General features: G+C 39.6%; 1 protein-coding gene across 1 annotated transcript in view; it reads left to right on the top strand.

The window, feature by feature from the left end:
• Positions 1–15,612, top strand: part of cdk18 (cyclin dependent kinase 18) — a 46,456-nt gene extending 30,844 nt beyond the window's left edge. The window contains exons 3-16 of the mRNA XM_069677706.1: positions 79–215; positions 2,604–2,735; positions 3,295–3,351; positions 5,156–5,270; positions 6,010–6,104; positions 6,197–6,259; positions 7,395–7,518; positions 8,160–8,280; positions 9,625–9,722; positions 9,807–9,912; positions 11,615–11,657; positions 11,755–11,845; positions 12,580–12,657; positions 15,163–15,612. Of these exons, the coding sequence (XP_069533807.1) occupies positions 79–215; positions 2,604–2,735; positions 3,295–3,351; positions 5,156–5,270; positions 6,010–6,104; positions 6,197–6,259; positions 7,395–7,518; positions 8,160–8,280; positions 9,625–9,722; positions 9,807–9,912; positions 11,615–11,657; positions 11,755–11,845; positions 12,580–12,657; positions 15,163–15,197 (1,295 nt within the window). The 3' untranslated portion in view covers positions 15,198–15,612. The remainder of the gene's footprint in view (positions 1–78; positions 216–2,603; positions 2,736–3,294; positions 3,352–5,155; positions 5,271–6,009; positions 6,105–6,196; positions 6,260–7,394; positions 7,519–8,159; positions 8,281–9,624; positions 9,723–9,806; positions 9,913–11,614; positions 11,658–11,754; positions 11,846–12,579; positions 12,658–15,162) is intronic.
• The last annotated feature ends 230 nt before the right edge of the window (positions 15,613–15,842 follow it).

Here is a 15,842-nt window from a genome sequence, read left to right as displayed (position 1 = left end):
ACAACCCAACAGGCTTTTTCCTTGGTCACCCATCTGTGCCTCTGAAAATGATGATTGATTGTGTTATCCCTCTGTCAGGCCTGACTCCAGACAGGCTGGGTCCTCCATCTCAGGATGCCAGTCCTGTGACCCCTGAGCCAACAACACCGGGAGCTCAGTCTCCGTCCCACCTCCAGTACCACAGCAAGGCCCAGCACAGACGTTTCTCCATGGAGGTAAGTAGCAGAGGTTGTACTTTATGAGGACACGGGTTAATGAGGTAGGTGAGGGGTTAACAGACAGTAAGTTTTATTTGTTGTCATGCTGTTGTGACATGACGCCAACCTCTTCTTCCACAGTAATTAACGTGTTGCAGATAAAGCACTGATGGAAAACAGTCTTGGTTCAGGTCAGGATGACATCCGTATCAACAATGCACATGCAGTTCACTCTCCTGCTTTAACTCTTTCCGCAGGAGTCGTGTCTCTATTCTCACTATGGCAGCTCAATGGGATGAGTCACCTCCAAAGCTTTTAAACCCCCACAACCCCCAGCCCACCCCACCCCTAAAGCACGAGACTTTTTTATTGGCGATGTGAGAGAGTTCGCAGTTCCACCTTTTTTGAAAAAGTCACCCTGGAGCGGGAGTGATTCACTCCGAACCTTTCTCGTACTCATACCAGACAGTCAAGTGAAGCTATACCTGAGGGGAGCGAGTGCAGGATGTGGTGCTATCACGACAAAAATAATGGTGTGACAATGAGAGAGGCTGGGAGCTTAGGCAATCTGGATAGCTTCTTTCAATTAGCAAAAAAGATGTACCTCTTTCTGATAAACTAACACAACCAATGGTTGTATGGTTCACTATGGTTTTATAGATCAGTAACCTCTAATTAGGATGTGAAAAACCTCTGTCTTGTGTATATTGTTGTCTGTTTAGCTAGCTAGTCAGCTGCTTCCCTTTCAACACCTGAGCTCCAAAATGTATTAACTCATGATTTATCACAACCTTAGATATGACTTATTATAGTAATGAATGAGTCATTCATTAATCAATCTTAATTGACATTTAAAGGCCCTGACCACCCATAGTACAGCATACAGGTGATTTTGGGTGCACAGACTAAAATGTGTCATTGTTAGCATTAGCCTTACCCACCTTCAACCTAATCAAACATCCAATCAATGTCTTATCAAGTGAGAATGTCATGACACCTTATTAATTCACTCACTTTATGAGCCATGCTGTGGGAGCACACATTTTTTTTAATTTAACATGAGGATACAAAATGAGACACTGTGAGGTTTGTCGAGCAGTTAGCTTATTGCTACACAACGCTGATTACATGTTATCAATTGGCCATGCACAGTACTTAGATGTACCTGCAGCTACTGTGTTAAGAAAATAGGCTACAACATGCAAGAATATGGCTCTCGTGACAAGCTAAGTAGCCTATTTAGTGAACATTAAGCTAACAATAGACAAAGCAAACATTTACAGAGATAGCACACTGCTAATGTAAATTTGCAGGCTAGATATCTTAATAGCTGCTTAGCTGAAACACATAAAACATTCTTCACAAGTTATTTGTTCACTTCATAAGATGTTGGTGTGATCCATAGACACACGTTGACTGCTGAGAGTCATTGTAATGATGCAAGAAAGGCGAGCCGACTATTGCACATGTTTATGGAGGCAGGAGGTTACACATTTAAAATTATCACTGGCAGCATATTCAGCCATTGGCTGTTCAGTTTGTTACAGATGACATACATGTTTGATGTAACAGGAAACCTGATATAAGAATCAAAATGATATTCAAATATCCTACGTTATTAGTTTCTCAGTATATTTTTTCTTTTTGCATTGTGAGAAGGCTGCTATAATATCATTTTGTTGATGCATGAAATAAATGAAAACTTGACAAAGAAAAAAGAAAAGAAAAACAATTAAAATGAAGCAATTAAAAACATTTCTGTAAGACCAAACAATTGACCATTTCAATAGAAACAAATTACATAATAATAAGTTAATTTTAAGCCATACAATTAGAGAAGAAATGTTTTATGTAGCTGTGCATTTATACAACATGGTTAGGAATATATCCTAAGGGGTTATAGAAATATATAAAAAATGTCTTTCTTTGTAGTTCACTGCTGTCTCCTGTCATGCAGACCCATGCTCGCACATGTTGACACTTACTTTGCACACAACACTAACAATACTCTGTCTGCCCTTAACATGTACAGGCTACAGGTTACACAGCGAATGTGTCACTCTCTCTCTTGTCCTCTATAGTGTGACAGTGACACTCTGGCAGCCTGACATCTGCTGTCAAACCCAGACACTGATATGCACCTACAGTGGACTAAAAAGAAAAGAACAAGTGTTTCAGATATTTCACCAACTTGATCTTTTTTCTTCCAACATGAAAATATGTTGACAGCTGCGCAAACTAAAGTAGAGCTTCGCTGACAGATGCCAATTCGACAATTAGGCTGAGCCTTAATAATGTTTATGTTTTTAAGATTTATAGTCTTAAATGTTAAAGTCTGAATGTACAGCAGACAGATAAACAGATAGGAGTCTGTTGTAAACTTCTGTGTCTGTTGATTTCCCGCAGGACGTCAGTAAGCGCATGTCTCTGCCCATGGACATCCGCCTACCTCCAGAGTTTCTCAAGAAACTGCAGCTGGAGAGTGAAAACTCACCGCCCTGCAAACCTCTCAGTCGCATGTCTCGCCGTGCTTCACTGGTAAGTTACCGATATCAGTACATACGTGTATATATAGTGACTTGCATTGCCTTGGATTACAACCAGGAAATAAGCCTATTTTGATTTCCACCAAATGAAAAGCAGACATCTTTTGGATTCACAAGTATTCACAAGTGCCAAATCTAGGTACTCTAAGCTCATAACCAAGCTTATTTATATACAATATACACTTTTCAGTATTCCATCTTATATTTATTGCTTTGGAGCTGATTGTTCATCCAACCTCCATAAAGATCCCATTACAGAAACCATATCAGCGTGTTTGTTTTATCCACCTGATAGATTAGTCTTGAACAAGAACATGTAACAGCTCATATTACACAGCATATTTCCTCTCTGCAAATGATTAGTCTGCTTATCTTCCCTTCCTTTGATTAAATTTGTTCTTGCTGTATTAATATATCCAATTAGAGGCATTTACTCTCCTGCCAGGTTGATGGAGTAAACAACATTTTGTTCATAATTAACTAAGAAAACATTAACTAATGTAAGAGAATATGAATACTAGAAAATGTATGTCTTTTTTTTTTTACCCCAGTCTGACATAGGCTTTGGGAAACTGGAGACATACGTGAAGCTTGGCAAACTGGGTGAGGTACGTCACTGCCATTACTCAAACATTCACCTTTTAATTATTCAGACACTTGAAGGACACACAGCCCAGAGAGAGATGAGCGTACAGCTGCTACACTCACAGCAGCCACTGAGCTACACAAATGAAAGTTTGTTACAGATAAATGCTGTAGTTCTGTAGTGTACAATGTAAACAGCATTGCCCACACGTTGAGTCTTTATTCAACTTACAGTGTCAGGCTTGCTGTGAGTCAAACTACTAAGGGGGGACAAACCTGTCAAAACAGGAACAACATATAGTTATTATATATATTGTTTGATCAAATGGTCTGAGATGTTTGAGAATTTTATTAGTATTATTTTTTGCATCACCATTAATTGCTGCCCCTTTGATATGCACCGTGGCCGCAGTAAAGAAGCCGCCTACCTCTATGTCTATATATATTTATATAGACGAGAGAAAGGAGGAGGCAGGTAATGGCAGGTGAATGGTTAGACGGGAGACGGAGAAGTCTTTTGACCGCAAGCTCTTTTGTTATCTTTTTGACTAAAGAAGTTTTTGGTAATCCTTATGTTTGTGTGCTGCAAGTCCTATAATTAATAAATATGATTTTGATGCAACATACCGAACTCCGGGTTTACTTTGAAACATCAGAGTGAGTCAGAAACCGCAGCTCCCCGACAATGAACAGTGGCTATATTTTTGTTTAAAAGTCACTACAGTATACAAATGGTAAATGGACTGCACTTATATAGCACTCAAAGCGCTTTTACACTACGTCACATTCATACACTGATGGCAGAGGCTGCTACATAAGGTGCCCAACTGTCTCCACCAGGAGCAATGTGGGGTTCAGTGTCTTGCCCAAGGACACTTCGACATGTGGACTGCAGCAGTCAGGGATCGAACCGCCAACCTTCTGACTGAAAAACAGCCCTAAACAAGACAAACTACGGTGCCCCCATGCGTCCATTTTCTCGCCTGGCTGACGTAGTTTAACAAGAATAGAAACAGTCGTACATTTGCATTCACACTGTGTGCTCACTCAAACGTTACACTTTGTAGCAACACACTGCAGGGTCGTGCTGTGAATGAGGAGTGCTTTAACATTGCACGACACAGCCACTTAAATATCTCAGCCTTTATCTGAGAACAGTTATTGCCTTAAGGAGTAGGGAGTGATTAGTGACAGAAGCTGCCTGCATTAGACTCAGTCACAAGGCTCAGCAGCAGATAACAGCAGTGTGAGGGACCTCAAAGAGCTGCTTTTGTAGTCAGAATGTGCTTCACAAAGGTTCGGTTTATAAGCAGTGCAACACAGTGATGTTGACATGGAGTCTTAAAAAGGTTCCTCATTTACTTCTATCATCCTTTTCTCAATAACGCTGCTCTCTCTTCAGCCTGCAGAAGATGATCCACAGTTATTAAAACACCTACAGAATGATAAATCCAGGATAATGAATGGTAATCGTGACTGGGGAAGATCGAGCTGTGATACTCAGCTATCATAAATCCTATTAATCAGATTAAAGAAATATAAATATGCATTTAATTAATGGATTAAACTGCAGCCTGCTTGAAAATCTTACATTGTGTTCTTTTGTTCTGACGCTGCTCGTGGATGAGCACTTTAAACTTCTTATTCAGTCAGTCAGAATTAATTATGTTTATGCTAGAGACAGTGAGGAGAAAGTGAACAAAAACTAATTAACTTCCTCATTCTTTTGTTGGTAATAAAAAAAAGAGACATACCTACCAACGTTTTGTGTATATAGTTATCAAGAGGTGTGTGTGTGTGTGTGTGTGTGTGTCTTTGTTCTCACAGGGGACTTATGCCACAGTCTTCAAAGGGCGAAGCAAACTAACAGAGAACCTGGTGGCATTAAAGGAGATTCGGCTGGAGCACGAGGAGGGAGCGCCCTGCACAGCTATCAGAGAAGGTACAAAATCATCAGACACACACACACACACACGCACACATTTCCCTGTCCAGGGGTGTTGCCCAGGGTGGATTATAATTCTATTTTAGGGCGAGCTCCATGCCGCTCAGGTGATACAAAAGAAGGTCACATAATCATGCTGAATGTTCACGTGATGGTCATAAAGGTCTTTGGTTTATGTTTTCTGATTTCCCCACTTCAATTTTCTTTCTGCTGAGGAAATCAATCAGAAATACTGATATCGGTTATAGGGTGTTTGTTTTATCGATTATGAACTAATGTATTTTTGATTATCATAAGAACGTACATAAGAAAGACTCCCATTTTGCTATCACCATTCATCCATTTTTTAGTGATCACTTTTGGAAAGGGGGTGGAGCTAAAGAGGAGGGAGGGGTTTGCCAACCCTAGTTAACTAAAGCTAGCTGTGTTAGCAAGGTGGATCTGTAGTTCACTTTAACTGTGATTTTATTAGGGATGCTTACTTTGACTAGTGAGGGTCTTTTGGTAAACCGAACAAGTAATTTTCAGGTCATCTAAACCGTACTCAGTTTTATCGTCTACTTTACTTCAAATAGGACCGTCATTTAGAAAAAGCTTTATTTAAAGAGGCTTTAAACTAGCAACAGAGACCAGGAAGTCGTTCTGAAAATTATACTTAAGATATTGTCTGGAAAAGTTTGTACTTAGGCACCTTTTGGGGGACAGCAACTCACCTGTCCTTCCTCTGTCCAACCAGTGTCTCTACTGAAGAACCTGAAACATGCCAACATCGTCACGCTGCATGACATCATCCATACCGAACGCTGCCTCACTCTGGTGTTTGAGTATCTTGTGAGTACTTCTGCAGTGCAACATTCAGGTGTTGATCCCAAGCACACTAGTGCAATATGGGCAGATCTGACTGAAGCTGTCATGTCTTCCAGGACAGTGACCTTAAACAGTACTTGGACAACTGTGGGAATCTCATGAGCATGCAAAATGTCAAGGTAAGCTGTAAGCATGAAAATGACTCATCAGCAGTAGCATCACATATCAAACCCTTCTCTCTAATAGAAAAGACAGTATCAACCCAGATCATACATATGTTGAATTTTATTTAAATTCCAATTTAGTTTCTTATTTGATAGAAAAATGAATCACAACTTTAAAAGTGGGTTGACAGTCTTGTTTAACGTGCTGCAGAGAGGCATGTTTTTCATACACATGTTAGAAAGTGTCTTGAAGGATTTGTTAAGTACTTACTAGATACTAGATACCTCCTGTGTTTTACACATTTCATACATTTTTAGCTAACAGGATTATTGTTCACTGTTTTATTCTATGATTCTGTTTGATTTCTGATCTTATTCACATTCCTCTTTTTGACAGTGATTACATTTTATTGTAGCAGTCCCAGGCCTTCATGAGGGAGGATGAGGTCAGAGTAGTGAGGGGAGATTTGAAGAGGAGCATAGAAATTCTGGGGATTAGTTAATTCAGCAATATCACACTCGAGGTCGTGATGTTGTACTGAATATCATCACGGCTGTGATTCGGTCGTAGGCACAAGGCCGCAGATAATCACAGCTTTTATACAACAGTTAAACAAGTGGCAAATAGTAGTAAACAGTAACAATCAACAACAGATTATTTTTTGTTCCACCAACTGAACGTGTTCTACAACGTAACTGAAACTGAACTTTTGTTGCCAAACAACCCAAACATTCTCCTGCTCTCTGTGTCTACAGGTTACCACAGATCAGCTGTTTTTTATCATGTAGGCCTACATTTATCTGTATGTTTTAATTTATCATCAACCAGTTAAATAAGAGTCTTCTGTGTGATTCAGAGGTACCAACTTAATCATTGTAGACATACACGATCTGCTCGAATGTTAATTAACAGTATTTAGAACACCTGGCAGAGGCGGAGTGATACACACAGTGAAAAGTTCCAGTGATGGAACTCATGGAATGCCTCTTGTCCAATCAGATTACTTGGTCGGAACTAACTGTTATATAATGGTTGATAAAGGTCATAGGTTAGAGGTCAATGCCAATTAAGGTACCTGCTGTAGTCCTTACTCTGTTATAATCAGATTTGTAATTTTTGATCTTCATAGTCTTTGTTTTTCTCCTGCAGATCTTCATGTTCCAGCTGATGCGTGGCCTGTCCTACTGTCACAAAAGGAAAATCCTCCACAGAGACCTGAAGCCTCAGAACCTGCTCATCAACGACAAGGGCGAGCTCAAACTGGCCGACTTTGGTATGAAAAGCATCACGCTCACATGGAATATGTACATGAACCTCATACATGAACCTCATCAAATGCAAATGTGTTCATAAAGACACAAGACACTTGGGAGTGAGATTGCACATTTCCTGCCACCATCGCTTTCCAATTATATTTTACTGCCATTCTGAGATCCTATGTGCTGATTACTTTAGCACCCTTATTTCCTGTATCCTAGCAACTGTGCCCCTCTCTCTGACTTTTTTCAGTTTTGTGCTGGAGGTGGGTAAATAAGCACACCAGTGCTCCCTCACTTTTTTGCAACAGTTTTAAAACTAAAACACAGCAGATGAGCTTATAGAGAGACTATTCATACTTTTTTCTTTGATCTGTCTGACATATCATGACAGCTCTGTGTTCATGCAAGGGCTAAGATGCTATGAGGGGTTGCTGATCACATTTTAAAAGTGCCCAATGCTCTCAAAAGGTTTAACCCCACTATATGAGACTTAATGCACTATAGTGTATCATACTTGTGAGTTTTGGTAAGGTAGCGAAATAAAAGAGGTTGAATATTTCTTTTCAAGCAGGCTTGCTTAATAGCCTTTCAAAAGTTATTTTACCGTTACTTGGGGTCTCACTTCTTTAAACCCCGATCATGTTGTGTTGTCCAGGTCTGGCGAGGGCCAAGTCCGTCCCCACTAAGACTTACTCCAATGAGGTGGTAACTCTATGGTATCGGCCCCCTGACGTGCTGCTGGGCTCTACGGAATACTCCACGCCCATCGACATGTGGTGAGAAGGACAATATGGATATTTCAACAACAGGTTCTACAGTGCCACAGGAACATCTGCACATTTTGGTGTACTCGACCTACAGCACTACAAAATGTCCCTAATGTAATATGTAAAAAGAGTGTTATCTCAAATGTTAGAACTGAGGCCTTGCTGGCACACATTTGAGAGACCTCAAAGGGGCCTTAGTGCATGCAGTTTGGACAGTTAAAGAGAGAGTGCAAGTGCTGGGGAGTTTTTTCTTCTTTTTAATAAATAGAAAAATTGCCATTTGATTACCACGATCATGCCCTCTGCCCTCCCGACCTCCCTCTTGGTTTTGTACCAAGCTTTTCTATGGTAAAAGAATGCATGGATGCGAAACTATATGCACATGCACGCATAGGCACCCAACAGTCACTCAGTGTGACAAGTCACTTTGAGGAACATGTCAGGTATTTTGCTAAAGAATGAATAAATACTGTTTTTTCATATTGATGGATGGAAGTGAGGATGTCAGTCAGTGGGCTGGGTGAGAACCTGTCAGCTAACAAGAGAAGAACTGGAGAGAGGAAAATAATGTACTGTAAAACAATGTTTGCATGAATCATAAAGCAGTGTTTGAACCAACATTTTAATAACCCTTTAACAGGATGGCATAGCCTGTTGATTACAGGCATTCTTTTATATTTGCAAAAATTGCCTTTTACGCCTGCCGATATAACATCCTCAGCATCCCTGAGGCCGAGTAGGGACTTAGCTTAAATTCAATAACTAAAACACATCAGTTTTCTCTTAGACTGCCTCATTCTTCTCTAAACTGACTGCACAGACTGTCTCAACCTGGATCCACATCTAGACAAAGCTGAGCTCTTTCAGGGAACCCCTAAACACTGCAGCCCTGTTGCTGAGCTTTGCTCTTTACTTGGCAATTGGATGAATGTCTAACAAACGAAGGATCGTCCAGGATTTTCATGAATCATGCATATCTATTCAGCTCTCCCAGGTTATTAGCTGAGATGAGTCACTAGTCACACAATGGAGTGTAATTTATCTGCATGCTTTCCTTTTGTGTTTTTGTTCATTAGCAGTTCGCCGTGGTGAGAAAAGCTGTACAGCTGTGGTAAACCTCTGAAGACTAAATGTTGCTCTTTAGCAACAATCCATTCTTTAATGAGCTCACCGAGCTACACATCCTCTCATCAAACAGGCTGCACTGTGCCCACTCACAACACAAGGGTCTGCACTTGTGATCAGCACTCTTTGAAGTGTGTGTTTTTGTTGAACACGGCCTCACATAGACTTCTCTAATGTTAGACGGCCCTTTGTTGTTTGTACATCTCCATCTCCTCCCTCCTCTCCCAGGGGCGTGGGCTGTATCCTGTATGAGATGGCAACAGGTCGTCCCATGTTTCCCGGTGCCACAGTGAAGGAGGAGCTACACTTAATTTTTAGGCTCATGGGTAAGTTGGCTGCATATGATAATATTCTACAAGCCAGGATTAAACAATTAAACAACCACATTTCTTTCTGTCTTTGTCTTCCAGGTACTCCGACAGAGGAGAGTTGGCCGGGTATTAGCAGCAATGAGGAGTTTAAGACTTATCTCTTTCCCCAATACAGACCTCAAGCTCTCCTCAACCATGTGCCCAGGTAACACTTAGGTCTGTTCAGGTTTCTGATGGATAACACAAGACGAAGAGTTAAATGTCACTCTTGCAGCTCAGTTACAGTTCATACTACCATGGGGGACAAAATTGGTGCCACAACATGCAGCCAAGTGCTGAAATCCAAAAAAGTCTGTCTTTGGAAAAAGCTAAAGATATCAGCAGCTCAAAAGATTTTCAAGCGCACTATGTCTACTACAGAGGCAAATGTACATTTACAAATTCAACATTGTCTGCCTGGCTCAGTGTCCGTTCTCCTTACCTTGTTTTTTCTGGTCGACATGATCTCACTGAATGGCTAGAAGCTTAATACTTACTTATTGATATTTATTCGTCAAATCACCAGGGTCATCATTTAACCTAACAAAGATCACAACCAAACCTTACACACCTTAGCTTCAACCTCTAGAGTTTGTTTGAGTGTCAACCCCCATCTTCACATTCTTCCTGCTGATGCCCCACGTCTTATTGCCGTTTTTTCATTTTGGTCCTTTTAAAGGCTTTAAGATCTTCTGGTCAGATTCTTGTAAAAATTTTGTTCTAGATTAATTTCTCTGTTCATGCAGCCCACCACACAGAAGCTTTTGTGCAAATTATTGTTGCTGCTAGCAGACAAAGGTGAGGACGCACCTTCATGACTTGTTTTTCACTCTGGTGTGGCTGCGACTTGATTGCACTCTGCTTCTGTGAGGTTTTCATTTTGGTCAAGAGGTGCTTTGAGCAAATGCTAACATAACGATGTAAGAGTTACCATGTTCACCATCTTAAGCTAGTTCACATGCAAACAATTTGTAATTACCACTTAATGCTAAGTACAAAAGTCAGTCTTGTCAATTAACGTTTTGACTTGATGATGGTGCCAGGTTCAAATGATTACTATTCAAGATATATATGCTTTAACCAAACCAAAGTGCAAAGTTTTTGTTTGTTTGTAAGTGTATTTGGCCTGAACACAAACTTGTTTCAAAAGTAGGCATTTGAAGATTAATGGTGCTAGGACTGAATAAATTAATATTCATGCCAAGCAGGATTTCATACCAGACTGTTAGAAGTATCTTGGTGCTGTGCTGCCAAATCAGCTTTTCTAAAAATACCAACAATATTTGTGTTGATGTTTTATTCTTCTCAGAATACTGAGGAGCTTTCAAGAGAGTTATTCAATCTTTTAATTTACTTAAGATTGAAGCTGTACACTCGACAAACTGTTTGGTAACCTGAAGTGCAGGTTTAGCTGTAGCTGGTAACAATAATTTACACGGTAACATTATAATTAAAACATTTGTATGATCACCCTGATAGACAGTCCTCAGTTTGTATTTCCTTATATGGAGAATCTGAGCTCTGGGTGGCATTTTAAATTTCTTTCAGCAACCAAAAACACATTATTATTTGTATTTTTTATATTGTTTAGAGTTCTATACTTAATATGTGTATTATTTGTTACATGTTCTAATGTATGTGTGTAAATTCATTCTGCTGGATACAGCTATTAAATTCTACTAGAGCGAAGAAGTATGTTGTTGTCTCTGTTTTGATATATAACTGAATATTGCTGTTAATCAAAAACTTAAAGGTTGTTTAAAAAGAGACATGAAGAAAATGAAAATCCTCTGAATAACTTTCATTAGCAGAGTGTCTTTTCTGAATAATCACAACATAAACTGAACTTTTTTCTTTTCCTCCTTCAGGTTGGACTTAGATGGGATTGACCTGCTGTCTGCTCTGCTGCAGGTATGAGACAAAAGACCTTTACTCACCTGAATGTGAAAAACACTCTACTGTGATTCCAGTGATGGTCTAATCAGCTGCTTATGTGTCCTGATTGCAGTACGACACTCGGGGCAGAACCACTTCTGAGGCCGCTCTACAACATCCCTACTTCCTGAGTCTGGGGAATAACATACACAACTTGGCAGACAGTAAGATACACACACACCTACACACACACACACACACACACACACACACACACACGCGTAAAGACATTCTCCACAGCTCTTAGCGGTTCTGTCTGTGAACATCAGTTTGCACTTCTACTATTAAATGTGCTACTTTGCCGCCTCAGCTGTGACCTGCTAACAACATAAAAGGTCTGCAATGGTCACTGTGATCGTGCTTAATATTGATCCAGCTGAAACAGTCTTCGTTAATCTTAAATGAGGCCTTTAATTTTTTTGTGTACTCTGCCCTTGACTAGCATGTTGCCTGTTAGCTCAGCTGCCCATCTTTGTTTAAACGCATTAACTACCCATCTGTGTAGTATCAATATAAAATACGAACAATACTGGAAGAGAGTTCACATGTCATAGCAGTGAAAGTCCCGTTTAATTTATTGACAATAACAACGGCTGGCTGATCCATATAGGTGTACCAGTAAGTCCTTTCAGTGTTTCTTATATTACAGCTTTGCAAAGGTATTGAGTAGCCATATTGGTAGAATGCTAGCTAACAGACATGCAACAAAGCAGATCTTTGGTTTCAAATTTTTACTGTAGGTTTGTGTAATGACATGTATCATATACTGTAGTACAGTTACAGTGCATACATGACCAAAAAACGTTCTAAGTAAAAGAATTGTATAAAGTGTTAGATGTGTTAGTTGTGTCTTTTTTTCTGTGTTCCTGAGTCCTTCTCTCTCTCCTCTTTGTTTTAGCTGCTTCAGTGTTTTCTCTCAGAGAAGTGCAGCTCCAGAAAGACCCCGGCCACCGCAGCTCAGTGTTCCAGCCTTTAAGTAAGTTTCCATCATGTATGCTGTGCATTCACATTTGTTTCCTTATACATGTCTATAGTTTGATATACTATACTACATACTAATGACAAATTAGAAAAATCTAGAAAAATATTAATAATTAATTACTATTTGAGGGTATAATAAGTAGGATCTTTCCTTGCATTTTGTCAACAACACATTCAAACTGGGCCCCTCCTCCTGGGCTCATCACCAGAAGCTCACTCTCACTCTCTCGTGTGAGAACATGCCCACCCCGTCGAGCTAACACCGACAGCATCACGGTTAACTTTGCGCCAGCATGCTAACCGCTGGTTAGCTTGTCCTACCCGGTTTGAGGCACCTACCTGTCCAACAGAAAGAAGGCCAACTCTGCATCGCTCTTTCGCCATGTTCGCCGTTCGGAATGGGCCCAGTTGCTAATTTGAACCACTCCCAAACTCACCTGTATGCTGTGATGGGCTCAGGGAACCACAACAGCGCCCCTCCTCAAAATGTCCTGTGCGAAGCAAAACAACAGAATAGATGCAGTAGGAAGGGTCTCACAAGGGTCTGCACACACACTAACCAACACACATGTATAGAGGCCCATAAGTGATGATGTATATTATATTATATTTATATTTATTAAATCTAAAGTGTCTGAACACTTTAGATTTAAGTGCTGTGTGTTTTGTTTTGGACCACAAAAGACAAAAAGTAAATCTAATTAGCGCTGCAAAAAGCCAGCATGCTGACTTTGTTTACTCCTAATGAAAAATACCACAGAGGGTCTCAGAGGAAAATAAAATAAACAAAGTGTTGTCTACTCATTAAATACATATTACTGTCACCCATTTACTCTAATAAGCTCTTCATATACTTAATAAGTCTCACTGTGACTTTATTTTCCACTGTTTAGACTTATATAAAGCTTTCAGACCTAAAACTACACAATGATATAATTACAGTGTGCTTAGTATGCTCCAACTAAAGAGTTTGGGGGAAAGTGTTTTAAAGTAAAAGCATGAGTCACTGCTTCACTAAAAGTTTCCTGTATTACCTGTTTCAATTGATTATTGTTACACTTACACTAAATATTAATAGTGATGTGAAGTAGACACTTAAGTTGTACTCAAGATCAGTCACCACCACTTTTATAAGTTCTTGGTTGTCTTGGGTACAGCTTCATTTTACCTTGTCTTGGTCTCGAACAACGACAAGCTGTCTTTAAAGGATTTTATTTCAAGACAGCTTAAATCTCCAACTGCAGGGAAATCACTGAATTTGTTTAATAGTCTTTTTTGTATCAGCATTACCGTGATTGGATGCAAAACCTCCTGCTTCAAATAAAACCAATAATGTTACAATGTAACATTGTTACAATTTCATTTAGCAGACGCTTTTGTCCAAAGCGACGTACATCTGAGAGTTAATACAACACAAGCAAGAATCAAGACAGGAGGGAACAAAGTCAGTAAGTGCATGTGAACGGACACAGGTGTCGACAGGCAGTGCACAGAGGCATTTTTATTTTATCATCAACAATGCCGTCAATATCATCATCATCATGAGTATCCTAATCAACATCAACAACATCCTCATATTATCATCATCATTATCCTCATCATCAATAGCATTAATATCATAAATATCACAGAGGTGTTTATGAAAGAGCTGAGTCTTTAGCTTTTGCTTAAAGGTGGAAAGGGACTGAATGGAGCAATAGAGGGTGTGACCCGCGTCAGTTGACCTCACCTATTGGTGCTCAGAGAGTGAAACTCAATTGCTCAGCCCTAACAAAGCCTGAGAACGACCCAATACCAATCTCTACTCAAAGCAGGTTTTTACTGCTGCAATAACTGTCTTGTGATATGAAACAATAAGACAGGCCAAAAAAATCCAATCAGCTTTTGTGTATCAAATTAAATAACACAATGTTGGATAATGTGGGCTCCAACAAAAACGTTAAATGCCCCACTGTGAGAGCTACTGATGTGACAGAACAGAGGACAGAACAAGCAATGCACCTCCAGATACATATTAAGTAGGCTGGCACACGGCACGTTGCTCTGAGAGTGCTAATATTGATTTTGAATATACAGTTACACATCAAATATACACAAGATTATAAAACTTTTAATAGGTCAAAGTCTTGTTCTTGAGTGTTTTCAGGGACATGAGCTTCTCTCTCTTTCTCTGGCTCTCATCACCCAATCTTTCTCTCACTGGGTGTTCAATACCTGAAGGACAAGTACAAACATCACAAAATGGTCTGCTTTTTTATGGCAGGCAATTTTGTGAGTGTGTGTGTGTTGTCATGCTAAAAGCTTACACATTTAGCATGTTAAAACTCCATTGATGAGTCTGTTCAGCTTCACCTTGGTCACATTTACTACTGAAAGGTGAGGGGCTTACTGAATGAAAGGTTCTAAGGGTGGAAGGTCCTACTAGTTTCTGAGTTCTCACAAAGCAGAGCAGTTTGCTCAAAAATGTTCAACTGTCCAATCTCAATTTGTCTCTTTTCAGGTCGAGGAAAGAACCGACGACAAAGCATCTTCTAGAGGTCACAGAGGAGGAAGGGAGACGCACAGAGAGGAGGAGCTGCCTTTTCAGACCACAGCACAAAGGCCAACACCGCTCAGCACATTCAGAAGCATGCTCAAAGACGTGCACACACCTGCATGCACACGCAAACTCATGAGCACCCACTCATTTCCAAGGCAGCTGACCGCGGAGAAACACAGGCTTTCTGGAAATAAACCTGTAGTGCACTTGAAATGATTGAGCTGAGAGACACTCTCCACATACGTACAGTACCTATTTGACTTTATATTAAGGTTCTTCTTATTAGGTATATAGGTCATTTTAATTGTTAATATATAAGACTATATAAGCATTTATTGTAGCATCTTAAACAAGTTTATTGTTAGATTGTAAGACATTTATATACCTTTACTAGCTTTTTTTGTTGTCTTATTAAGATTAATACATACATGCATTATAAAGTATGTATAAATATTACAACAAACAGCTAAAAAGCTTATTAAAGGTGAGTTACATACACTGAATACATGTGTAATGCTATTTTAAACAATTATATTACTAATAATGTTTGAATAACATTCTTAAACAGATTTAAAAAAATTTTATAATTTTTTATAATCTAACAACATGTTTATGATGCTATTATTATGCTTGTGTAGTCC

Source organism: Semicossyphus pulcher, unplaced genomic scaffold (assembly GCF_022749685.1).
Source record: "Semicossyphus pulcher isolate SPU_LCO1_2020_fin unplaced genomic scaffold, fSemPul1.0.p SCAF_3, whole genome shotgun sequence".
Lineage (NCBI taxonomy): Eukaryota > Metazoa > Chordata > Actinopteri > Labriformes > Labridae > Semicossyphus > Semicossyphus pulcher.
This window is presented reverse-complemented; position numbering and strand designations above follow the sequence as displayed.